At 44.7% G+C, this 25,025-nt stretch overlaps 1 protein-coding gene across 6 annotated transcripts; it reads right to left on the bottom strand.

Moving 5' to 3' along the window:
• Nucleotides 1-461: 461 nt before the first annotated feature.
• Nucleotides 462-25,025, bottom strand: LOC135417985 (broad substrate specificity ATP-binding cassette transporter ABCG2-like). Of its 6 annotated transcripts, none has more exons than XM_064662750.1 (16): nt 24,938-25,025; nt 17,160-17,443; nt 16,562-16,621; nt 15,165-15,279; nt 12,766-12,918; nt 11,838-11,995; nt 10,597-10,748; nt 9,295-9,411; nt 8,203-8,468; nt 7,511-7,593; nt 7,051-7,140; nt 5,475-5,599; nt 4,960-5,114; nt 3,474-3,563; nt 2,229-2,341; nt 462-1,347 (listed from the first exon to the last, which is right to left on the bottom strand). In XM_064662750.1, the coding sequence occupies exons 1-16, from the start codon at nt 24,959-24,961 to the stop codon at nt 1,200-1,202; spliced, it is 2,133 nt and encodes a 710-aa protein (XP_064518820.1). In that variant the 5' UTR covers nt 24,962-25,025; the 3' UTR covers nt 462-1,199. The 6 variants fall into 6 exon arrangements, with proteins under 6 accessions (XP_064518820.1, XP_064518819.1, XP_064518817.1 ...); XM_064662749.1 differs by lacking the exon at nt 24,938-25,025 and adding an exon at nt 20,403-20,518; XM_064662747.1 differs by lacking the exon at nt 24,938-25,025 and adding an exon at nt 20,307-20,327.

Genomic DNA, 25,025 nt, shown 5'->3' with positions numbered 1-25,025 from the left:
TTTACTTTTCACCAGAGAGGGCGTGGTTCGTGCTCGACGAGGCTGCGCCGCCGGTGCGATCATTGTCCCTCTAACACCACAACCGCGCCGATCACTGCAGGGGTGCAGCAGCTTTTTCACACCGCAGGCCGGTTCCAGGGGCTGCTTCCAGCCCGGACCTCACAGGCGAACTCTCTAGTCCTGTGTTTGAGGATATCTTCCTTTGGCGTTTGCTGGTGCATTTGCATCTGTGGGTCTTAATGCACCTTAATAGCATTTCTGCTGTTGCTGATGATGGTGAGGAGACAGCTGCTGGCACGCTACAGTTTGTCCTGCGGTATATGCGGGTACTGCGGTATATGTCGCTGTAGTTTGCCACAGCAATGTCTATGTATTTTTCTTCAGTTCCACAGTGCAAGTGGGACTATATATATAGATTGTGCAGCTAAGCATTGTCTGTTGTTAAAAAACTCTGCCAGTGCTAAGTATACAAATTTTTATTAAAAAAAATAAAGAAAAAGGTAATTTCCTCTCCTTTTAAGTAGTAAATATATTTTTTGCTGTTGGTCGTAGGGGGGAAAGTTGTTTGGTGTGATTTGGGGTTTTTTTTTACAGTACAGCAGTATATATTTCTCACTCTTCTTAGATGAGATGTGTTACACCACTGCTGTTTAGTTTTTAATGAAGCAAAAGTTGTTTCTGCAAGTAGCTTCCACTGAGAAGCTACCAAAAGTATAAATATTCTTGCTTGACAAGGACAGCTCATACCCCATACTCACTTCAAATTCAAATGCATCTCCAAAACACTGGGAATGGTCTCTAGCTCTCCTCAGAGGTGACAGGCACTAGCAATGCATAAATGCCACCATCACCTTATACCTTTCGTGATGGAGAAGCTCACATGTTCAAAGGAATATTTCCAGTATAAGCTGGCCACAGAATAATAATGCTTTACAATATATAGTTTGATATATACCTAAGGAATTAGGAGAGTTATATTGTCTTAGAAAAAATCACTTACGCAGCGTACATTAATGCATGTCTTCTTAAAAACCACAATCATACAATCCTAAGGAGATCATACTCCAGAAACAGGAGGACAGGGTTCCCATCTGAAGTCCAGTAAACTCAGCTGAAATATTCTGGCAATCTCCAGTGGGCCCTAACAGGCTTTGCGGTTTTAAGACCTGAGAAGCTGCAGACCAAAGCAGCACAGGATTCTATGTGAACTTTCTCATAAACCGGAGTTTTGCATAGGCAATGATAAGGAAGATAACAGTCATGCAGAAGAGAGCCACTATGTTTTCCCACATTGCCCAGCTGGTCGGTGCGATTCCCTGGCTGCACAGGTATGCTTCACCAGAACACCTGAAGAAAAGCATGGGGTGCAACTTAGTATTACTGTGGTGCAAGTCTTCAAGTAATTACTTTTATTCCTGTTCCACAAAGATCCTTCTACCCTCAACTCTGCAAAACAGGTGACAGAAATAACCCATAACCCATCACCAAAAAAAGCTTAAGGGACAAATCTAGATCTCTGGTTCTCATAATTTTTCAATAGTAACCTAATTGTTGTTTACAGATAGCTGGCAATTTATAAGGAAATCTCAGAACCACCTTAAACCGTGGTAAGTACAAAAGCAGGCTGAGGTCCATAGCAGGGGTTTGGGGTCTAAAGGCTGTGGAAACAGTGCTTTAGCACTGTTCCCTGCAAAACCCTCAGTTTGCCAGCCCTCTAGCACGTGTCATGAAATTGCCACAACTTAAAGTATCAATACTCAAGAGTATTTCAAATAGGGCAAAATAAAGCACTGAAAGATAGATACCTCAGCCTTGTGCTGTATCTGCAGGGAGGTAAATATTTACAAACAAGCTCTGTGGGGGAGGCATGTTTCTGATCACAGGTCTAGTGCTTTCCAGCAACTCTGTAGCTGTCCATACATTGCGTTTCAGTTGTTAAGTGAACTTCAGTTTGTTTAAGAAAACTGGCAAGTCAGGGCTAGGTTATCAAATACAAAACTTAATTCAGCTCATCTGCCTATTTTTATGAATAAAGTTTCATCCCTACTTCACTCTTGGGTAATTGTGGAGTTTTACTGTATAATCCTAAAATACATTATTTTGGGACATATTATTGAGACTGGCTTGTGAGTGGTTATTCCGTGCATGGTACAAAATTTTGAAACAGTCAGGCTTCTCTTAAAGTAAACCATCACAATTCAGGCCCAGAACCACCATGAGCTACTTACATTTCTTCTGAAATATTGGGGGGACAACTGCCTGCATCTCCCAGAAACACTGTAGCATTTGGACTCTTCTCACCACAGAAGTAGAGATCCCTGTACTCATTCACCTGAAGAGCCTAGGAGAAGAGGCAGATACCAGATTTTTGCAAAGTCAGTGATTTGAGTATTAAAACCGAAACACCTCGAAGGAACTTGATTATTAGAAGACATGTATCACCATTCTTGGAATTGTATGTTTACGTTCCTTTTTATTTTCAAACTCTTAATAACTGCCTTTCTGAGGAACTGCCAAGTTCCACATGCAGGATGGTTGGTATCCGAGTCTTTGGCTTCAAAGTTACTTAGCCATGGGTTTCTGTCTTGCCAGCTACAAGATCCTGTTCATCCACTTTCACCTGGGTCAACCGACTGATCCAGAGAACAGTGTGGCTGCATGAAGACACCCCAGCACCAACACACTGAAGACATGGCAGAGTCAGTCAAGGCAAGTGGTGAAGGGTTCCCTTGCACTGGCATCCTGGACTCACTGCAATCTCAGAGGACACTTCCACATTCAGTAACACCGATAAAATATCTCAGTGATACCCAACCAGGGAGGTCTCACACATCTCCCACCCTGTACCAGTTTGAGCATTCATTTCATTCATTTTTACTCCAAGGTAGGACACTATTCCTCCCAAATAGTCCCACCTGTGACCAGTGGGTGACCTACTATGTCAAATTACTCTGTTTCAAGCAGCTGCACCCTTAGATTTCTGGTACCACACTCCTTATTATTCAGAAATGGCAGCAAGTCAAATTTTACTTCAGAGGAAGCCACACTGAAGACTGAGACACTCAGACATTATGGTAAATCCTTTAACCAGCTGAACAGTCATTGACCTACTGGCCACCCAAACAGCAGTCTCCAGAGAGGTTGTACAATATTTGACTTCATTCTAAACCATAGGGATCAACAATTCAGGCTAGGAATTTGTGCCTCACTTGACAGCTCACTGCTGCTGTCCATGCAGCACTAACTCTGTAACACAAATATTTGTTCAGTCTCTTGAGACTTCCATCTCTCACACAGAGATTAACTTTTGCTTCCTTTTTGGGGTTGGCTGGTTTGTTCTTTTTTTACCACGTTCGTGCAAGGAATCAAACCAATATGACTTTTAAGAGAACTTCATTTATACTCAAAACCTCTCCAGAAAGCAACAGTGTGGCTACATTACTCACAGGAGACCAATGCTACTTTCTACTCACAGTGAGGCCATATCGGGGGATACTGAAGTACTTGAGCCAGTTCAGCCAACCCATTACTGAAGGGAGGTTCACTAAGAGGCCTGAGAAGATCTGAAATAGAACAGAAGAGACTGATGAGTCACTGCACACTCCTGCACAGATGCTGCAGTTGCCCAGCAGAGGCGCACTGAGGTTGATGGACCTGCTACTGCTGTCATGCCTGTGCCTACAGGCATGAGGTTGGAGCCTCACAGTACTCCCAGCCAGCTGGGCCAACAGCAGAGCCAAGTACTTCAGCTGAACTGCTTGCAAAGAGGTCAGAAAGGTTTTCTTCTTCCACATGTGAGCTAAGAAGCACATGTGCTCACAGTTTCTTACTCGGGAGGACTGTGTGCTATGGTAGAGCTAGCCAGAGGCTAAAGAAGGATGACTGCGAGATGAGAAAGTGGAGAAACAAGAACCAAAAAATGGGGAGCCTTAAGGGCTATTACTGTTTCAGTTTTCTCCTCTGGCCTACATTTTTTATCCATGCTCTCTCCTGCCTGAAACAAGATTTGCTTTTACTTCTTAGCACAACTGGATGTCATAGCTAAGCACGACACTTCAGCCTCTACTTCATCACAAGTGATCTTGTGCTTACCCCGCTGTCTTTCAAGGCATGCATGTGCCACTCCTTATATACTGTGACTTAACTGAATGTACATCAGCTGCCCTTCACTACACATGCACACTTCTCACCCACAGCAGGCATTTGAAGCAGTACACTATTACTTGGCTTATTGCAAAAGCAGATTAAATTGCAAATCAAAGAATAAAGGATGTGCGGTGGCTCAGAGGACGCACACAGATAGTTACCAAGAACCACCTGACAAGGAATATCTAACTTGATAGCATCACCACCACCATTACCTCTTCGAAAAAGAATTCACAGCTGTCACCTGTGAGTAGCCAAAACTCCCTTTTCTCTCTCTTGCTCTCTTCCTTCAAAGTCCTTGAGGAAGAATATTGAAGTAATTTCTTGAACCCAAGGGCAATACTGAATTAAAGAGAGTGTTTGCTTCTGCTAATCCCACTGGGCAATAAAAATTAATGCAAAAAAAAAAAAAATCGACAAATCTAGTTTATTTCAGGATTTTTTTCCTTTTAAATGATCTAGTTGATCACTTAGATTTCTAATACTGGAAATACAAGATTTTTTTAAAATCAACTTTTGTAAGGATAATTTAAGAAAAAAAACAACACTTTTTTAGGGGCCACACTGTTTGGAAAGCTCTGGTGGTATCACACCTACTGAATTGCACCTCAGCAATGATCTGACCCTCAGATTACAAAGTGGCAAGAGAACATCTTTGACTATAGTGACAATAAAATCACAGGCATGGGACTGACATCCCACTGGACTACAGATTTTTAGCCTGCCTATGGCTGGCTCAATGCAGTCCACTCAGTTGGCCTCAGCTCTTTCCTCCTCTCCACCAAAGGAGCACACACACCCTTATATACTCACAAGCATCAGGACAAAACAAATCGTGATGAGCAGATTGGCCACAGCCACCACATCCATCCCAGCACTGATAGCCAGAGACATGGCTGTGGCAGTGTAGGACACCAGTACCAGGGTCAGCATGAAGAAAAAGAACCGTCCTGCAACAGCTTGGTATCCTGTCAAAAAACAGAAAGGTCAAAGTCCAGTAAACAACCACATTATGATTCCCAGAGAGGTACCTTGGACACCTATACAAGACAGGCAAAGCAGGAAGGCCAAGTTTGAAGCTGGCAGGAACTGTGCATGCTCTAAAGGCCCAAAGAGCATTACCAAAAGATGTTGTCAGGCAGGTCCCTGTCTTAGATTGCTGGTGTCTCTGCCCCTGCCCCAGAGTCCTCCAAAGTTATGATGCCAAGCACTACAATAAGCTGAAGGTTTGAGTAGTTTCATGTTACAGATATAGGAATTAAGCTCTGGCTAAGTCAGAAATCAGATATGTTGGAAGATAACAGGTTCAAGAAAGCATCAATTTTTACCAATCATCCAGTAACTGATGCATGAGAATATGATGGCTGGAGCAGTTCTCATGGGCAGCAGATCTCCTATCATCAAGGCCAGGAAGTAGGCAGACACACGGTAATATCCACTGGTGTACTGATGGCTGTGAGGACAGGAAGGAGGGGAGTTGTACAGGTTTAGAGGTTATCTAGGAAGCAGGCTCACCATGTGTGTTTGGTTTATCCTGATTCAGTTTCTGCTCTTTCTACCACTGACTCCTTCTCTGTGTGAAAGTTGCTCTGTGCTATCACTTTCCACTCTGTAAAGTAAGGGCTGATCTGTCTCACAGACCTTGCAGTCAAACTGACAGCCCTTCAAGGAATGTGAATGAAAGGCTGTGTGATTGCTAAGTAATATTGGAAAAAAGCTCCTAAATCTGTTTTCAAAGAGAATGATCCTTAACACAAGAGCATGAGGAAGTATTAGACAGCTATTAAACTGGAGGAACACCTCATCCACTGCTAACTCATACAGATGCTTCCGGAGAAGAAGGAATGATACCCAACAATGGGAAAACACCTTTAGGACATCAACTCACTCCCCGTTCACAGGGCAATCATACAGCATTACGACTGTTTTGCTGCTTAATTGAGCTTGTGAAAAGATGCTTTAACTGGTGAGGTGCCTAAATCCCCATTGACACAACTGGTAAGCTGCACTGGCAAGCAGGGCAGACTGGCAAGAAATGGCAGCATGGGGCAGTTTCACTACTGAGCAGCTGTTAGGGGCAATATTAAGCTGCTCTGAGCAACCTGTAGGTGGATATGTGCATTCCAGGCATAAATCTCCAGTTTGCTCTTTGCTGCACAGGATCTGTTTCTTATCCTTCCATTGCATGAGCTGGAGGCTTCTCCAAAGTACATTTTCAATATATACGTAGATATACATGTGTGTATATTATATATACATGCACTTACATACATATACACACATACAAACACATAAACATATATATCATTATACATAATATTATAAATACATAATTAAATATAACTATAAATAATTATGAAAATAATTATTTATAAAATAATTATGTATAATAAATACAATAACAATGTCATAATCAAGCACATCTCTCTAAATAGAGACATGCATTTGATTATTAGGGAAGTCTTGTAAGCCATCCAGCAGCCCCCCTTTATCTGAGCATCAGTTGCAAAGCTTTTCCAAGAACCCTCCCATCATCTTTGCACAGTCTCGCCACTTCAGGACCATTGCAAGACAGCCTTTCAACCCCATGAGCAAGAGGGCAGGCAGGGTTCACGGTCTGCAGGATTCACACACAGATTTCAAAACCAGCTGTTACCAAAAAGTGGGTAGGAAAAGTACTTTGCAGAAAACTGTTACACAGCAAGCAAGCAAAAGCATTTCCTCCTTCCCCCAGCTCTCAGCATTTCAGCTCCCTGCTCTACAGATTAATTTAGCATTACTATTACAATCTGATGTTGCAAGGGAGCAGTCAAGTCTTTGGTGGAAATAATTTTATTTAGGGTGTAAGATATTCCCCCCACCTCATTCCAGGGTATGAAACAGTCCAAATGCCCTCCTACTTACACAAATAGTTTCTTGTCTCTGATGAATAGCTCAATTGCAGAGACACTGGAAAAACACTGGTTTGTGGTTACGAAAAACAAGGATCCAACCCTAGAAGGCAAAACAGAACAGTTGAGAAGTGAGACAACAGCCTAGATCAAACACTGTCAGCCTCAGACATCATCATACCACCAAGTCAGTGCTTTTCTGTCTCTGTTCACAGAATGGAGATGTTTAATTGTGCTATTGTAGATCTTAGATGTATCCTTTATCTTGTCTTTCTCGTCCCCTTTGTACATAAGTGCAAGCCTGACAGAACTGTGGTCCCTTTAGGACCTCTGGCAATTCCATGCTGCAGTGCACAGAGGCTTGTGAACCCAACCCTCCTTTGTGTTCCAAGTGGATCCCAAGGCCTTCCCTGCCTCTCAAAGCTGTCTCCTACAGATAGTAAAATGAGCAAAGCTGTGGTTTTTCAACTTACCGATTCTGAATACCACTTCGGTCCAATTTTACACCAAAAAAGATAGCACCCACAACCAAGGCTAGGATTACAGTCACTGCAATCTACAAGTGGAGAGAAGAAAGGAAAAAGGGGGCCCTTCAGATAAGTAAATAGGAACTGACACTACTAAGTCATATGCAGGGTTTAAGATTCACACCTGCCTAAAGCCTTGCTGTTTTGAGGCAATGTATACCTATGACACACACAATTAAAATCTGTTATGACAATTTTTCAGATTTTATCCTCTTCAATTTTCTACTTCCTCTGGTCTCACACATTCATAGAATAACACATTCATAACAATAACAGCACATTCATAGAATCACAGTACATTCATAGCACATTCACATTCACAATCACAGCACATTCATAGAATAACCCAGTGAGGCACAAAATTAACTTCACCCTAGAAGCTCCCCATATAATCCAGAGAACTGAGTACTTCTGCCCTCTCCCCAGTCTTCAGTGAAGTGGTCCTTGTGCTAAACAAAAATGGAGATTTTTTTCCAAAGGCCACAAAGGTAGCTGAGCATTTCACTTCACTTATGTGACAGTGGCACAGGACTCTCTTGTTTTCCTATCTGCCTTTGAAAACAAATTCTGTCCTACAAATTGCAGATTGTGGGACTGACAGCAGAAAGAGTCTGAGGCTTTTAGCTGTTTTTACCTACTTGTGCAATAGATGCCTGTGGGTTCCTGATGAGATTTTTCAGGGAACGTTTGGACACCCAGTACAGCTGGGTGAGGAATCCATTTGCATAGGTAATCTCATGCTCCTGCCTGGATACTCTCTGCTTGCTTCCCCGTCCAAGCTCCACTTTCCTCAGTGCTTCCTTTGTGCTCTGATATAGGCTGGAGCTGAGATATTTCTGGTGCAGCACATCTACCACACTGCTGTCCACGTTATCTTCTGCCACTCCATTTTCACTGCTCACCTCTGAGTGAGAAAAACAAGATATGGTTTGTGATTTCTCATGAACCCAACTTTCAGACATGGCCCATCAACATGCTCAGAAACTCTGGAGGCTGAACAAAAAAAAGCAGAAATGCCAGAGAATTTGAATTGTTCAAGCCTTAGCTCTGAGTTTAAGAGGCTAGCTTGAGTGAGAGGGTTTTCCTAGTTTTAATTGAACCTAGCTTTGTGGCATAAAAATGGTCATATTTTTAGAATGAGGCACCAGAAAACCTTTGTTTCACTGAATTTGCGGGACATCAATGTTTGCTCTCATTCACTTCCCCATCCTCAAAAAGCACTATTACAAAAACTGTTCCCTTATAAACTTTCAGTCATAGATGTGCCACAGCATCCCCAAACAAATATTTCCAAACAGTCTGCTCACTATATTATTAGAGAGTTTGTTCTCTAATCTAGTTGCAGTCTTTTTTGCTCTCCTGTAAATACATCACTCCTTAGCATATCTACCCCGTCTTCTCTGCAGCAGCCTCTTATGTGACTGAAAACTTCTGTCACATATCTCTTGAGACTAAGCAGTTCTAGTTTCTCCAGTCTTTCCCACATAGGTTTTTTAAATTTCTGATATTTATCACTGCTCTCCTGTATTACTAAAGGAAAAAAAATCCCTTTTAAAAGTTTCTGAGCTCTTTAAAGAAGCCCAAAGCAAAGTATATCTATTAGTAGGAAAAATAAAAAGATAATGAAGTGCCCTTAGACTGGAGGAAACCTACAGAACAAAAGCTTGCCATTCCCACATACAACTTCCCTTCTACACCAGCCAACAGTGGGTTTCTCCTTCACAATTTACCTTTTCCTGTGTCCACAGGTCTGTGATCTTCCTTGCTTGCTGCCACAGCAGTTGAATCGCCATTAATTACATCAAGGAAGAAGTCAGCTGGATTGTTGAAGGGTTCACATTCATATCCTTAAAAAAAAACAAACCAAACACACATGCAACATGTCTGTATTGCACAGAGCACAGCTTAGAAGGTCAGGTCTAATACTGTATCACTTTTCCATAACCCTGTTACAAGAAAAATTCACTGCTTTTCATAAGCACTAGCTTATGTCAGTAGAATGGACAGGATTTAGGAGATGGTGAATCTGAGCTATCTAAAGAGAGCTTCAAAGTTGCTTATTGTCCACCGATTTCAGGTGAGGAGAAATCTGTAACTTGCTCCTACACAGCTCAGTATGGACAACTCTTGCCTCCTTCCCAGCGCTGCTCAGCCACATCCCAATCTGTAAGACACACAGTTCCTCAGTAGAGGTTCCTGGGCATCTGCTCTACAGCCTCATACTTCTTTTGGAGGCTCAACTCTTTCTGGTGTTTCTTTGGTCACAAGGAAGGGCTGTGCAAGAGCAGCTTCTTATATGGTTCTATCTATGGGACAAGGAGGAAAGAAAAAAAAAATAAAAAAACCAGAGATGCTTATTCTATAACTTGCCTGAGAGAAAGGAAGTGAAGTGGGCTACTAAGAGAAGGAGTAGAAGCAGTGACATTGGTTAAAGCATCTCCCTTAAAGCCAGGGAAAGCTTACAATTTAATGCGTCCACACATCTAGACTGGATTGGAAACTCACATTCTTTGTTCATTATAGTCAGAAACCCTCACTCTGCTTACTTGGAGAGAGGGCAGCCACTCAACACTGCAACTACTAACCCATCTTAGGATACACCATAATTTTGTCCTCTTGGTCGCCCACCTGCATTCAGCCTAGAGCATATTTCTGGATCAATCTGTACAGACTACTGCCAAATTGCAGGCTGTGGTTCAAAACCCACCAGATCTGCCACCAGGGCCTGGTAGAACTAAAGGCATCATCTTGTCTGTTGAACATCATTCTTCTACATGTCCAAGTGATTCTTGGTTTTTGCCCTGATGCCAGACAAAACAAAGGCAGGAGAAAATTTGTTGTCTGAAAATTTTTGGTTTTATCATTCCATGTTTTTGCTGTTCTAACATAACACTACCCACAATGTATGTGTACAGTCTCTGGCATCCTAGTGATAAAACAGCACAGGACTGTTGTCCCATGCTAGGGTAAAAACCTACACACAGATTTAACTCATTAGCCAGTTGCCTTTGCTCTTGGCATGGAAGACTTACCAATAGAACTAAAGTATTCCAGGGCCTGCTTCGCAGGACCATGGTACAGCACCTTTCCTGAAGCCAGCAGTGTCAGACTGTCAAACAGCTTGAATATGGAATAGCGGGGCTGATGGATAGAAAATATGATGGTTCTACCTCTTCTTGAGAGCCTGAAATAGAAATAAAACATCTCTCAAATACACCACACTTTTAATTTCAGAAAGGCCATGTTAACCTAAGCAAAAAACAAGCATCCAAATCTAAGAAAAACACTTGTCAACTTCTTAGGGTCTTGACCCAGAAAAACTGTAGTTCCCCTTCTCTGTCACTGTGTCAGATGCTGCCTGTGGGTCCTTCAAGACAGCACCCATCGTTACAAGAGACCATCACTGCAGTCCAGGTAGACAAAGTATGATGTTGTCTGTAGGTAGCAAAGCCTGAGGGCACAGCTGTGTATAAACCCTCCTTACATGTTTTCTGTACCAGAGGCCAACTTGACTAACTGGAACAGTCCTACTGCACTCAGTGGCAGTACCAGGCTTTACATAGCAGGCTGTGTAAGTCTGGCCAGCTGAGATTTCTTTTAGCTTTTCTGTTGAAGATTTACTCTCAAGAAAATTCAAAACAAGTTTTCCTTACACTCTTTCAAGTGCTTTAGCACTGATGCCCAACAAGTACCCTTGACAATCAAAGACAAACAGCAGAACAAGATGCCCCCAGCAAGCAAAACCAGACAACATGCTACAAACCCAGGAGGAGGATTAGGAAGTCATTGTCCTTAAATAAGCCTTTTTGGTCCTCCTTGAACATAACTTTGTTCTATCTGTCAGAAGACAGTTCATCTCCAAAACACAGGAGATGAAGGTAAACACTGAAGGTAAATCTGCAGGTGAAGTCTTACCTGAGTTCAAAGCTGTCGCCAGAGGGGGGAAAAGCCTTTGTAATAGACTCAGATGGAAGGCCAAGAAATTATGATTACAAGGCCTGACCTCCCAGTCCACCCCTCTTTGTGACAAAGGGAAGCTGTCCAAGCTACATCTGCTTTTTGGGCTCTAATCCAAGGCTTGCTGTGGAAAGATTCCCATAAACTTTAAAAGGCTTTGGACACAACCCAAATAATTTAGTACCACTTCTGCATCTATTTGTCTAGCTTTTCTTTTTTTTTAAAAAAGCGCTATAGATACTCATAAGAACATTCATTTTTTTACTAATGACTTGACCACAAAATTGCAACAGAGCCCTGAAGAACTGACTCTTACTTCTTCAAAAGGATGAGGACTGCATTTGCTGTGCTGGCATCAAGGCCTGTTGTTGGTTCATCCAGAAAAAGGACTGGTGGCTCTGTGATGAGCTCCATCCCAATGTTGGTTCTCTTCCGTTCCCCTCCAGACACTCCCCGGATCAATTCGGTTCCTACCTACAAGCAGAAGAAATCAGATATTTTCAACAAGACCTAGTCAGTGCATGCTCTGGAGTTGAGGGCTCTCTGCACCCAGCAGTCCTTTTCATTTTCAGAGTCCCATTAATGAATTCTAGGGCCAGGAGCAGATGATGGCTTTGACTCAGTGTGAGGGGCTGTGCAGCACTAAGCTGAGCCTGATTTTCAGAGGTACCAGGTGCCTTATGACTTCAAGGGACAAGGATGACACTGATAAGAAAGACAGAATGAGACCACAGCAGTCAGAGGAGGCATTGGTGTTCAGGGATGCCTTTTGTTGGTAGCTTGCCTGCTACTAAAGTATGAGTGGGGTAAGTAAAGAAAAAATAAAGTAAGAGTAAAAATGCTGGTGGGAGGAACAAGCTCTGCACAGAAATTCTCCACCACAGACCAGTTTTCTATCCCTCACTGCTTTCAGCACTGTAAAAACAATTTCCCTATCTAGTCCCACAAAGCCAGGAAGCGACTGAGCAGCTTTCCAAGGTACAATGACTAAGCGACTTTTTCCCCTATGAATTTATACAACATGCTGGACACGGTCCAAAATCTTCCCCTTTTAGTAGCAAATACACAGACTTCTTTCCAAGCTCCCTCCCGAGCTGGAGACTAATTTCTTTCATGCAGTATGGTTTACTCAGGTTCCTGTTTAGCTTCATGTGGCTGCACTACATACACCATACTGCCCAGAGACATGCAGTTCAGTTGCCAGAGGTAGTATGATTTCTGAGAAAGGTACTCTCACTGCTCACCTTGGCATCAGCCACTTTGCTTAATCCCAGCTCACTGATTATCTGGGTGACTCGCTCTTCCTTCTCTTTAATGCTGATAGAGCTGGGGAGTCGCAGGGCAGCAGAGAATTGCAGGTTCTCCCTCACCGTCATTGTGCCCATGACAACATCATCCTGAAAGCAGTAAAAAGAGACAGCTGGAAAGACTCCTCAGCTACCTGAGTGGACATCACTGTTCCGGTAGTGGCAGTCGATGTTTGAGGACCACAGAGGAAACCGGGCTGAGAGACAACAGCTTCAAAATTTACATGACATGAAATTCAAGGTCACTCAGTAGCAGTCAAGAGGGAATGCAGCTCTGCAGGCCTCACAGCTTCCACCAAGCACCACCTGAGCCTGCTTTCGGGCTCAGGAGTTCAAGTGCAGACAGTACCACTCTGTACAGCACATGCATTTTTCTTACTGGCCAAAGCGAGGCAGTGCAGGTAGCTGATTTTGTAAAGAGTCACATTGCTGTCAGTCCAGCTGAAGCCAAAAGACATTGCTAGTGCTCAGTGTTCAAGGCAGCGACATTCAGGGAGTCACCCAGGTCAGCTCTGTTGCCAATTACAAGCTGTATCTTGTGGTCCAAAGCACCTGCTAAGTTCAGCTGCCAACAAGGAGTTTTCCTCAGGTCCTTGCTGGCAACAGCTTCTCAGAGAAACAAGAATATTGCACCAAGATACTCCTAAATTTTTCATGTCTCAAATAACCTATAACTCTTGGACACAAGACTGTATTCTAAGGGCTACCCCTTTACAAAAGCTTCAACAATCATATTCACTTTGACTGAGAATCAAATCTATCCAGTTGACAGACATCTGGGCAGCTTACACCAACCTGCAACAACCATGAGCCAAACAGAGTTGTCATCAGGTCCATCCAGAGCTCCATGACTCTCCATCATCCCTACTTTGATATTTGTGCCAATTCTGCATCCTACCATGAGAGAAGGGTTGGGCAGCTGCTGAAAAACATGCCTGTTAAATCAGGCACTTTTCAAATTTAGTGCCCTTTGGAACATACATCCCTGAAGCTGCAGGGCAGCAGATTCGTGCCTGCTTTGGGACTCTTCTCATATCAGATATAGTTGATCAGTAGCACAAATGATGTGTCAGCCAACCATGTTTTGCACTGGAGTTAACAGAGGAAGACAGAACGTGCTGTTTTGCTGCAAAGCATCCCACAGCCCCCCAGTCTTTGACCCTAGCCTCCCATTCCCCACCCTCAGATCCACCAATACAACTGTTGGGTCATCACACTGGAAACTAACTGTGAATTTAAGCTACCTAAATACCAAACATAACAAACCATGGCATGACACCTTCACTCTCGAGGCATGAATGGAGAGGCTACCAGCAGTTTTATAGAGATAACACATGACTTAGCATGTCTATATGCTTATCTGCATAAAACTGATCCTATAATGATGGATGTATTTAGGATTTAAGTGTTGTTTGTATGGGCCATCTTTATTGATCTAAGAAGTACTGTGCAGGGTGGAAGGGGAGAGACCATTTAATGTCTCATCAAGTTGCCTATCATTTTAAGCCCATGATTGGTTGCTTTGGACATTTGAGAGACAAATTTCTCAAACTGGGATTGCTTGCAAGAAACTTCCTGGCCATTCACTAGGATCTGGGGATCCTTGACCTGCAGAATCAAGATTCAGCACCAGTCTCGTCACATGCATTCTCCCAGAACCCCTCAGCTGGCAGCTCTCAGCTGCCTATTTCACATCTGCCTGCAGTCAGAACCCTGGATGGTTTCCAGATTTGGATGCTCATATGGCTGCCAAGAATCCCCTTCTCCCCAGGTCCCCCAGGGCTTTGAGGGTCTATTATTGGTTCAGGCCTCCACCCAATTCCGCAGATTCAGATGGCTTTTCCTGTCTCTGCGAGGAATGAAGCTCTGTCACAGCCAGCTAGAATCAGAGGAAGAACAGCAGGGATCTACTTATTTCCTAGAATTATTGTCTGATAGTTTGAAGGTACTTCTGCCAGATAGAAATGATTCTGAGTTTAACAACAAGAGATTTGGGGTGTCATGGGTTTTTTCCTCACCGTTTCATTTAAGTCTTTGCTAGACTAGTACTTCAGGACAGAGCCCAAAGAACAAGCCACAGTAACCCAGTGGTTTGGGCAGTAGCCTATGTGGCTTTGGGAAGACAAACATCTATGTGCTTGACTAGGTCGGAGTAACAGTTTGATCTTCTTGTCTTCCATATCCCAGAAAAATAATAAATACGTAACATCAGAGTTATCAAATGAGACTCTGTGGGGACCACTAAAAACTACCTAATGTAGTAGTTCATGCTTTGCTCATTTTATCTGGTCTTCCATCCCAAGGGCTCCCAGCCCTTACTGAATGTGGTTACTCACCTGTACAACATATCCCGAGATGCACTTGAAATTTGGAGGTTGTGGAATGCCATCTATAAGCACTTCTCCAGACAGGCCTGCTGGGTCCTTTCTGGCAGCCAGCACATCTAGGAGACTTAAGACAAACACCAGGCATTAGATTTTGCAATAACAGCTGCTTTTACCTTTGACTGGATAAGTACCACCAGTCAGGACTGCAGTTACAGCCTGCTCACAGCATGCCGCAAACCAGGACACAGAAAGGGGCTTCCTCTACTCTGGGGGCTTTAGCTCTTTGTACAGAAAGCCTGGGATACATACAGGATTTTCCAGCACACTGTGTGCCACAGCAGTATGGCAGTATACAGACACTCACAATTCACAACAGTGAACCCCCTACAGACATAAACTCAGTCTGTGTATTTACAGCTAACCTCAAATGCACAGAGACAAAAGCGCCCTGCCGAGTCGCTGCAGGCTGCTCTCCAGCCAGGGGAGCAGAGAACTAATGCCTTTGATCTCAAGGAAATTAATCCAAATTGGTATAAACAAGACGGGAGTTAAGATTAATTCTAGAAAGTAATTTCTTTTAACGTATCACTGCATTCTCCTTACTGCCAGTGCAGAGGCCAGCCTGTCTGCTAGCTAAGTAAACTGCCCTGATGAAGCACTGCTCTTGAAAGCATCCTGAGTAACCAGCATCTTGGAAAGGAAGATCAAGGGTCACCACAAAGACACCTGTGCGAACCCTGGCCATATTTACCAGTGTATGACATTTTCAAAGGCAGAGAGTGACAAAGAGCTCTTTTGCCATGGTTATACAGGAGAGGAAACAGCACTAACACCATTAGTTGGAGACAGTCTGCACGGTATTTCTCTGTGCTTTCATCTAAAAACCTCAAGCATATGGGCACCCCCATCAGCAGGCCACAGTCAAGTTGGGGTGAGGATCCAGAGTATCCTATAGATTCTAGTATTGTATTACAACATATTCCTGTTAGTTGTCAGAGAGGGGTTTGGCCTAGCAGCTTCAAGGAAGTCTTGCTGCAGCGAGTTCACAGGGGATGACATCTATCATGCCCATGAGCTTGCACCCCATCCCCATCCCATTACCAGTAAGGACAGTGCCTACATCTGAGCTCCAGTCACCCCAGTTCCACCTAGTATGTAAATTCAGGCCACCACCAAAGGTGACTGCAGTAGTATGGACCAATTGGAGCAGATGAGGGCTGTGGCACTGCTGCAGGGCAAGAACAAAGCTGATAGAGGGGCAGGAGGTCAAACTGCACCACCAGATTTCTCAGAGGCAAGCAAAGGTCTGAGCCTGCAGATCCCTCACATCTTCCTTAACCCGCAGAATCCCAAATACCCTTTGAACAGCTGACTGTCCCCTTAAAGGAGCAGATGAAGGTACTCACGAAGATTTTCCACTCCCCGTTGGCCCCAGGATAGCATTCAAGCCTGGCTTCATAATGCCACTGGAAGAAAGAAAGAGTTATTTACAAATGAAGGACTGTCCATATGCAGCTTTTAGTAGAGCTTTTCAAAATGCTGTTGAAAGGAGTATTAAAAACTTCTCCTTAAATCTGAAATCAATGTGCATTTTTCCTTTCTGCCCCTGACTGCCCGTCAGAACATAATCAAAGCTGGACATAAAAAACAATCTACAAAAGACAGATGTTAAGTGTCTTCCCTGCTGAACTAGTTCTTGAGCTCTCTGCTGCTCATTTCCTCTGGCTGTGGCTTGAACAACAGTTAGGGGAACCCTCAGATCTTCTGGCAGAAGAGTTCACACAAGTTTGGTCCTAATTTGCTCAAATCAATAACTGAAACTGCTCCAGCTATATCCCGGCTATTTTGCCTAAAAGCAAATCACAAAGTGCTCACTTGAGCTGCTGACTGGCAGAAGGGTAGTCATTTCTGTACCAGCTGGATCTGGAAGGTGACATAAGGTCACTGATTCACAGCAGCAGATTAATTCCTACCCTCTAGCATCTCATTTAAGCAAGAACTTACTAAACATTATGAAGGATCTTCTTTTCCACAGTTTTCCGTTTACAAAGGAATCCACTGGACTGCTTAATGGAGTATTGGATGTTATGGAAACTGACGACAGAGCCCCGAGGAGATCGGAGGGACTCTTGCGTTGGGAGAGAACGTTGGAAATTGCCTGCTCCTTCCTCTTCTCCAACAGAAATAATGCTGTGATCAAATGTGTCTGCCATCATGTCTTTGTTACACAGGTCAAGCTCCACTGCATGGAGATGTTTGAGGTCACTGTTGTTTTGAGCAGTTCCCATCTGTTGAGACAAAGAACACAGAAACAAGCAAGGAAGGAGACGTAAGCAAAGACTTCTCCAGAAAGTGTCTTGGAAAAGCAAGTTCACGCACACCACACCAATCCTTACATGTGCCAAGTTTCCAAAAGGATGGACATCCGCACTGGAAGACATCCAGTAGTCTCCAAAGGCACGGAAACCCACAGATTTAGAACTAACCTTTAAGACCAAGACATGTATGTTCTTGAAGTAAGTTATGCTTGCTGAAAGAGCATCTAATGAAGAAAAACCAAAGCCCATCTGTGATGGTCACTGTCTTTTCCAACACAGCAGGGACTACAAATGGAAACTGCTACCACTTCCTTAAGGTAAAGAGACCCAAGCTCCTCTTCTTCAGTCATAACATGCTTACCTCCCCACAAAGCCAGCAGAGCAACCCTATTAACAAATCTCTGTGAAGAACCACGGGAAGAAAAATGGCTGTGCTTATAAAAATGAGGCCAGCCACATGCATCCTGTTTCCTGGCACAAGTTTGTTTCCGAGATACCAATGTGATTAAAATAACAATTATACATGCTGCTTATCATGTTTCAGTCATACAGTATCAAGATATTTTACAACTACAAATAGGAAGAGAAATTTGAATTTGTCTGCAGGCACCATTTATGCTGAAGTACGGAAGGAATGACCTCTTCCATGAGGAAAGATCTGGGATATGCCAAAGTAAGAAAAAACATGGTACAAACTGGTACATTATGGAAAATTAAATATGCTATCTGCTTATTATCATAAAATTATAAAGCATTCTGGTTCAAGCAGATAAGCTGTCTCAGTAGCTCACGATGGGACACCTGAAAGCAAGAACATGTAAACAGCAAAGGGAAGGAACTGTTCTCCCCGTCCTACAAAGTAGGAAATATACCAATGTGGGTATAACTATTAATATTAATTCACTTACTAGTCACAGCAGCACAGCTGTTTTATCAAGGGGCTGCTTCCCTTGCTGTAACTAATGGAGACCAAGTCTGGATCCCTTCACTCATTTTGAAAACAGAAAAAGGTTAAAGTCCTTACCTTGACATTACATGTTAGGAGTTTAGAAACCCTACATTCCCCAAGTTCTGCAGCTGGGCATAACGTATGCCTTTCAGCCAAGGGCCCTTGCAGATATAAACATTCCTTTCCAGAAAACTACAGCAATAAAGAGAGGAATTACTACATACCCCTTCCAGAAATTGAACACAACAGTTAGACTAACACAAGTTAGTCTAATCATTTACTTCACTTCTAGCTTCTGACATGGCAGTGTTTGTTGGAGAGCTAAAAATTTACTGTGACACTGGGAAAAGCCAAGGTGCTCACGAGGCTAAAAGAGCAAGGAGAGAGATCTGTCCACAAAGACATCCATTGGTAGTTCCTTGAATTTTGTGTGAAGATAGATGTATCACATCAATCACCCCTTTCCCACTATCTGCACTTCTTTCCTCCTAGGACTGAGAGGGTGATAACCAATAGGACCACCACTGCAGCAGTAGTAAGACTTTGCAGGGAGAGAGATGGTCATCCTTTTAAGAAACTGGATCTACAAAAGCCATATTTAAAGAAATGGGAATTGTCCTTTTGTCTCTGCCTCTTGCTATTACTGAAAGCTCAACAAGTTGCAGTAGTTTTTTCCTGTATAAGTAAAATAAAAGTGGTGAGGAGAAGGAAGGGTTGTTTAGCTTGGACACAATGCTGAACTCTAAGGCTGGTCACCCCTGGGAAAGCCTTGTTTATGGGAAACAAGATAGGATATGCCGGTTACATCAGCAAGAGATGGTTTATATACTTGAAAGGTTGCACAACGGATTAGGAGAAGAAAAAAAGTCCGGATGAGAGTAGCACCAGGGAGAAAGACCTTGTCAGGCTTTTGAACATTGGTCTTGTATCTGTCCTGGATCGGTTCTTTGGTTTAGCTCACCGTACACCCTTTTATGCAGGTTTTTGCAAAGCTACCGACTAGCACTGGCAAGCCAAACCAGTGCTGCGAGTGTGTGCACAGATGGTTGAGGGAAGCGTAGCAGAAGCTACAGGTAGGCTCGGGCTGCAGCACTGACCCTCTGCCTCCCACCTGGCCCCACGGGCCGGTTCCGCTGCTAAGCCGGAGCCGCGAACCGACCCGGCCGACCACGCTCCGCTTCCCTCGCCGAGTCCCCGCCCGCCCGCGGAGATGCCCCGGGCCCCGGCCCCGCCGGGCGCTGCCCGCCCGAGAGCTCCGAGGGCTCCGAGGGCTCCGCCGCGCCCGCCCCGCCCCGCCCGGCCCGGCCCGGCCCGGCCCGGCCCTGCCCGCGCCGTTACCTCGCGGCTGCCGCGGCGCTCGGGGTGGCGGCGGCGCTGCCTTGCCGGCGTTTTATAAGCGGGTCCGAGCGGCGGGTTACATAAAGCGGCGGCGGGGAGTGCCGGCGGTGTCACGCAAACCCCCCGGGTCGCGGGCGAAGGCAGCCGCGGCGGTGATGGAGCCCGGTCGGCGGGCGGCGCGACCCCCGGGGCGGTGCCGGCGCCGCGCGGGGCCGCTCCCGCCGCCGCCCGTGCGTGATCCGCGCCGGGGCAGCCGCTGCCCCCGGCCGGGAACGCGGGGCCTGGGGCGGCGGCACAGAGAACCCCCTGCGCCGGGGCGCCGCGGGCTGCCCGCGCTGTCAGCCCGCCTTCCCGGGGCGGGGAGAACGGCACGGGGAAAGCGGCGGTGTTCGCTCCTTGGGAACCCCCGACGGGAGGAGTGGGCGTCGGACACGAGGTGCCCGGTGAAATGCCCGCCGCTCCTGCGCGCCCCGGCACGGGGGGCACGGCCGGGGAGTGGGAGGAAGCACCCACTGTTCCTCCCACCTTCTGGGAAGGTCATCATACCCAGGGCATGTGTCGTGTCCAGTCCAGCCGGGTCAGCTGGGGCCACAGGCAGCCCTGGGAGCCCTTCCCAGAGTGGCAGTGACACTCCGATCTTACCCCTCCAGAGGCAGCGTGCTCCCTCGGGTGTTCCCTTGCTGGGACTGGGGAGGTCAGGGCAGCTCGCTGGGGTGACCCGTTGTCCTCCAGGCTGCATTTCCGTGCTGCCATGTGTTCCCGGCCAGGAGAACGTGTGAAAGCAGGAATATCCTATTTCCTTTGGTTTGTGGTCAAGGCTTCTCCTTGTCTTCCCATTCCCAAGCACTATTGTCTTTATAAATCAGCTCTGTCTCCCCGAGCTCCTTGATGTTGTGAATGCAGGAAAAGCTCACTTTTATGGTTTATAAGTATGATTTATAGCAGAGCTGTCAAGTCATCATATTAATTGTCTCCGGTTTGACTACCCTCTGCAGTTCTGTACAGCATTGCTTTCTTCTAACAACACCTCTTGCTAGATCAATTTAAAGCTTAGCTAAGCTGAAACATACCACTAGCTACCCAGTCAGTAACAATAATAAAAACTCCAAAGGCTCATCTCTTCCCCTTCCGACAGCTGCCTCCCTCCAGGCATGCTGATGTACTCAATGCTGTTGATGCACTAGACAGAAGACACCCACACCTAGGAAGCTGCACTGCTCTACAGGGCTGACAGGAGTCAGCAGGTGAGTTTATGGGGGTATTGAAGTAGCCTTAGAGATCTATCAGAAGGGCAGGTTTTGCCATAGGTACACCCCAAGGATCAAGTTTGCTGAATGTTATCTTCAGTCACTCTGTGGGTCAGAAATGGACTTAAGTTCATGTTTCCTTTGTGATTTAACTTCCTCTTTCAAGGAAAATCTGCCTACATTGAAGACTTTTGCCCTAGCGTTTCACCAAGCATGCACATCTCTATCTTTAAACGTATTTCAACCCTAAATACTCACTACCCCTCAACAAGCTGCAGAGACAATCTTCTCTTGTCATGTGCCTGGGAGAGTGAGAAAAAAGAGCCTGTGTGCTTGAGAGCAAAGGTGAACATTTTCTGAGTCATGAACTTGCTGCTCCACATGGTGTCTGCACAGTGGTGCAGGAGAACAACTTGCTGAAGGAGGACAATTAAAAGTTCAGGTTGCTCTTGAGAGTTACCTTCAGCTGCACAGCTGCTCCTCAGACAGAGTTGGTGGATGCCAATTTTGGGAAACAGTACTGCTCCTCCCACACTTCATGGAATGGAAAATCCACTTCTCTGCCCCCTGTGCCTAAGCTCATCCTGATGGCAAAGAAATAGGCAGAGACCCCAGATGTGGGGAGGAACCAAATCTGCCAAATACAGCATCTGGCTGTAAGCTCCGGCTTTTCTGTAGCCCATTCTTCAAGCAGCAGTCTTCTAGGCTTCTTCAAGAGCCTTATGATCATCAGCCTGTTTCATGTCCCACCCCAATTACGAGTATTTTTCACCTGTATAATTTTACTAATCCTGTTATCTAGCTCATACTGTTGCTGAGGAAGATTTCTGCCAATACAAGGATAGAAAACAGTGGCCAGGACTGTGGTTAAAAAGATGAATACTCTCAACAAGCTTGATGAGTGCTTGATGTTATGTACTGTACTTTTCTCTCACCCACCACTTTGTAGGCTGGTGGGTGCCAGCACTGCTTTGTGCTGCTCATCCACAAAAAGGGGCATTTGCCTTGTAAACTGTCAGCCTTTATTGCAGATTAAAGGATGTGGTCTTCACAGAAAGACAGCAAAGGCATTAGCCCAGTGTAAAGCTTTAGCAAAGCCCTGTTGCTTTTACTGAGTGGCATTAAACAAATAATGCTACAGGATTCGCTTTGATATTTTGTGATAGCAAGGAAAGAACAACCTGGGTCATGTTTCAGATCTCATGCAGGTTTTAGTGCAGGTTTGAGGTCTTTGATGTTGCTCCTTAGCCCCTGCCACCTTGAGTCTCTGATCTGGCTGCCACTATGGGGTTGCAGAGCAAGAGGGACCATGATACTGTCCTGGGCATGGGGGAAGAGACCTAGCAAAAAGTGAGGCTTTGAGGAGCCCTGCTGAAAAGCATTATTCTTGTTTGCAGGTGATTTGAACTTCGCTCCTTTCTTACAGGTTCTGGTCACACTAGACATGTCCTGCATGTGTCCCAGCACACAGAGTGGATAAGTTACTGAGAACTATGAGTTCTGCTCTGTGCTGAAAGCCCTGCTTTCTTCTTCCTTTCTTCCTGCAGCCTGAGCCACAGCATCACAAAAACATCTGTTTGAATGTAATGCTGAGGATTCCTTCTAGTCCAGCTTTTCAAATGGCCCAAGACTTGCCACCACTTGATAAGTCAGGCATGGCCTGCAAAATCACTAGACACAAAATTTTCAAATCTCTTTCTTCACTGCTTTTTTCAGGATTCTTATCTCATTGCCCTGAGGATCCAGAGTGTTTTTTTAACACAGAGTGTTTTATCCTGCCTAATGTTAAATTTCATAAAGCTCATTAAGTATTTCAGGGAATTGAACCAGCAATAGTGCATGAGAAATAGGTCTAGGAGGAACTGCATGATGATTATACTATTGCCTTCTCTACTGAATGCATCAATAAGCAGACTCCAATGCTTACTGTATAAAAGCAGCTCTGAGATCAATGGAGAAGATGACAATATCAGACATGATGCTTGAGTGATGCCTCCTATCTCTTCTTTTCCAAAAGCTCCAGTAAACCATTCCAAAAGACACACCCTGTACATATGTATACACATGTGCTGAAACTGCTGCATATACAAATTCAGCACCCTAGGCACAAAAAAACATCTCATCATGCTTTTTCCACCCTGATTGCTCATCACGTCAAAGCTAGTGCTGACTGGCCTCCCTTACTTGGTTAAAGTGCTGCTTGCCTTGGGGAAGTTGGCTTTTGCAAGACTTGCAGATTATGTAGAAGAAATCTGACTCTGTCAGGTTTTGTTAATCATTTAGTCCATTATCTGAATTCATAGTAGCACTAAATCCATAACTGGTTAAAGATAAGAAAGGCTTCAAGCAAATCTAAGAGAAAAGGAAATCAATATTTAACTACGCTGAGATATCATGGGCTTGATTCTGACAGAAGTCACAAGTAGTTGAACTATTGGATCAACAGATCTACACATGGGTATTATCTGGGTAAAGCAAGTAATCAGGCACAGATATAAAATCTATACTGTAAAGTGTCTAGTGCAACTAAACCACCATGGCAGTTCTTCAGGAGTGAAAAAGCTGACATCATAAACGTGCTCAGATATTTACCAATCTGATTCACTGTGTTAGTAACATTAAAGAGAACCTATGTCTACCATATGATGTACAATAAAAATACAGAGATGCTCCTTTCTATCACAGTCTAGGTAGATGAAGAGAGGAGAATAACACATGCAGAGGGAGCAGAAATGGCGAGGTCTGATCAGAAAGCTGGGAATAGAGACCTAGACCAGGGATACATCATAGCTATGCTGTATAGCAGCTTCTAGGGAGATATACTTTGGGAGATTGCTAAGGAGAACAGAAGCTCCCATGTCCTCCCTAAGAAAGCACATCTGGAAAGACACCAGTTGCAACTGCCCTATGTTCTCATGCCTTTAGGACAAAGCCTGGGACTTCAGACCAAGAAATGCACCAAGCTAAGCTGGGGCAGCAACACAAGATTCCCAGTACAAGATTCTCCTGCACTCAGCCCAAGGTCCTGGGACAGGACTCCCTCAAGTGCAGTTTGTATTCCTATTTGCAAGCCAGGAATGGGCACTCCATCCTTCTGCTTCCCTTTTGAGGGCCTCAGTGCCTGCAGGAGGTTAACAGGATTAAAGTGTGTTTTATCTGTCCCAACTCAGCTCTACAGAGGTCAGCGCCCTCCCTAGACATGAATGTTGACATACACAACATTACGTAGGCATTTCACCTCCTTTCTCAGGAGCAAAGTCCAGGTGGCCCCACCAGCCATTTCTAAAAACTGATTTAACTTTTATTCACTCCCAAGGCCTGAGCTTCTGCCATTAGGATTTGTAGTGGCAGCCCTGAACAGATTCAGACTTTTTTGCAGTGGGTGCTGTACACCCAGAGTCTCAGAGTATCCTTCCCTAAAGGGACCCTGCACAACAGCAGAACATGACATAGCATTAGGGCAAACAGCTTGTATTCTGAAGAAGGAGAGATAAGAAACTAGCTCTGTCTCATCCATAACTTCCCCTTTCTTTTGTGCCTTTCTAGATGCCTAAGAGTGCCATATGACCTTAACAGAGGCCTATTGAACCACAACCTTCCAACTCAGAGCATCACATTAGGTGAAAGAAAAAGTGCAAAGGCTCAGAAATCTCAGCTGTCCCCTATTCTGATGCATACTTCCTCAGTTTCATTAACAGGGAGACAGAGGAAGAAAACCAAGGAATCACTAAGTAGCAAGTGTTATCAAAGAGAACCCAAAACAGTAAGTGAGACTAAATGTTTGGATTTTTATCTTGAATATGAAGGCAATAACACAGCTGAAGAGGAGAACAAAAATTAAAAAGCACTCGGTTGCACAGCTCACCCAACAATGCCACAAGAAGGTGCACAACATTCCTAAGCTATTTAAGCCAGAGCTCTTGTACTCACCTTCCATCTGGCCTCACTGGTCATGTTCCACTAGGTCCCAAGTGCATCTCAATATTTAGCTATCTCTTTCAGTAAAGCCACTGCCTGG

Source organism: Pseudopipra pipra, chromosome 8 (assembly GCF_036250125.1).
Source record: "Pseudopipra pipra isolate bDixPip1 chromosome 8, bDixPip1.hap1, whole genome shotgun sequence".
NCBI lineage: Eukaryota > Metazoa > Chordata > Aves > Passeriformes > Pipridae > Pseudopipra > Pseudopipra pipra.
Note: the sequence above shows the minus strand (reverse complement) of the source record. Positions and strands in the feature narration are given on the sequence as shown.

Coding starts and splice junctions, on each gene's coding strand:
- LOC135417985 (XM_064662749.1), bottom strand. CDS start 20,513: ATGGCAGCACGGAAATGCAGCCTGGAGGACAACGGGTCACCCCAGCGA. Junction 15,280..16,561: donor ACGGGGAGTGGAAAATCTTC/GTGAGTACCTTC, acceptor GTTTGTCTTAAG/TCTCCTAGATGTGCTGGCTG. Junction 2,342..3,473: donor TCCCCCGATATGGCCTCACT/GTGAGTAGAAAG, acceptor CTCTTCTCCTAG/GCTCTTCAGGTGAATGAGTA.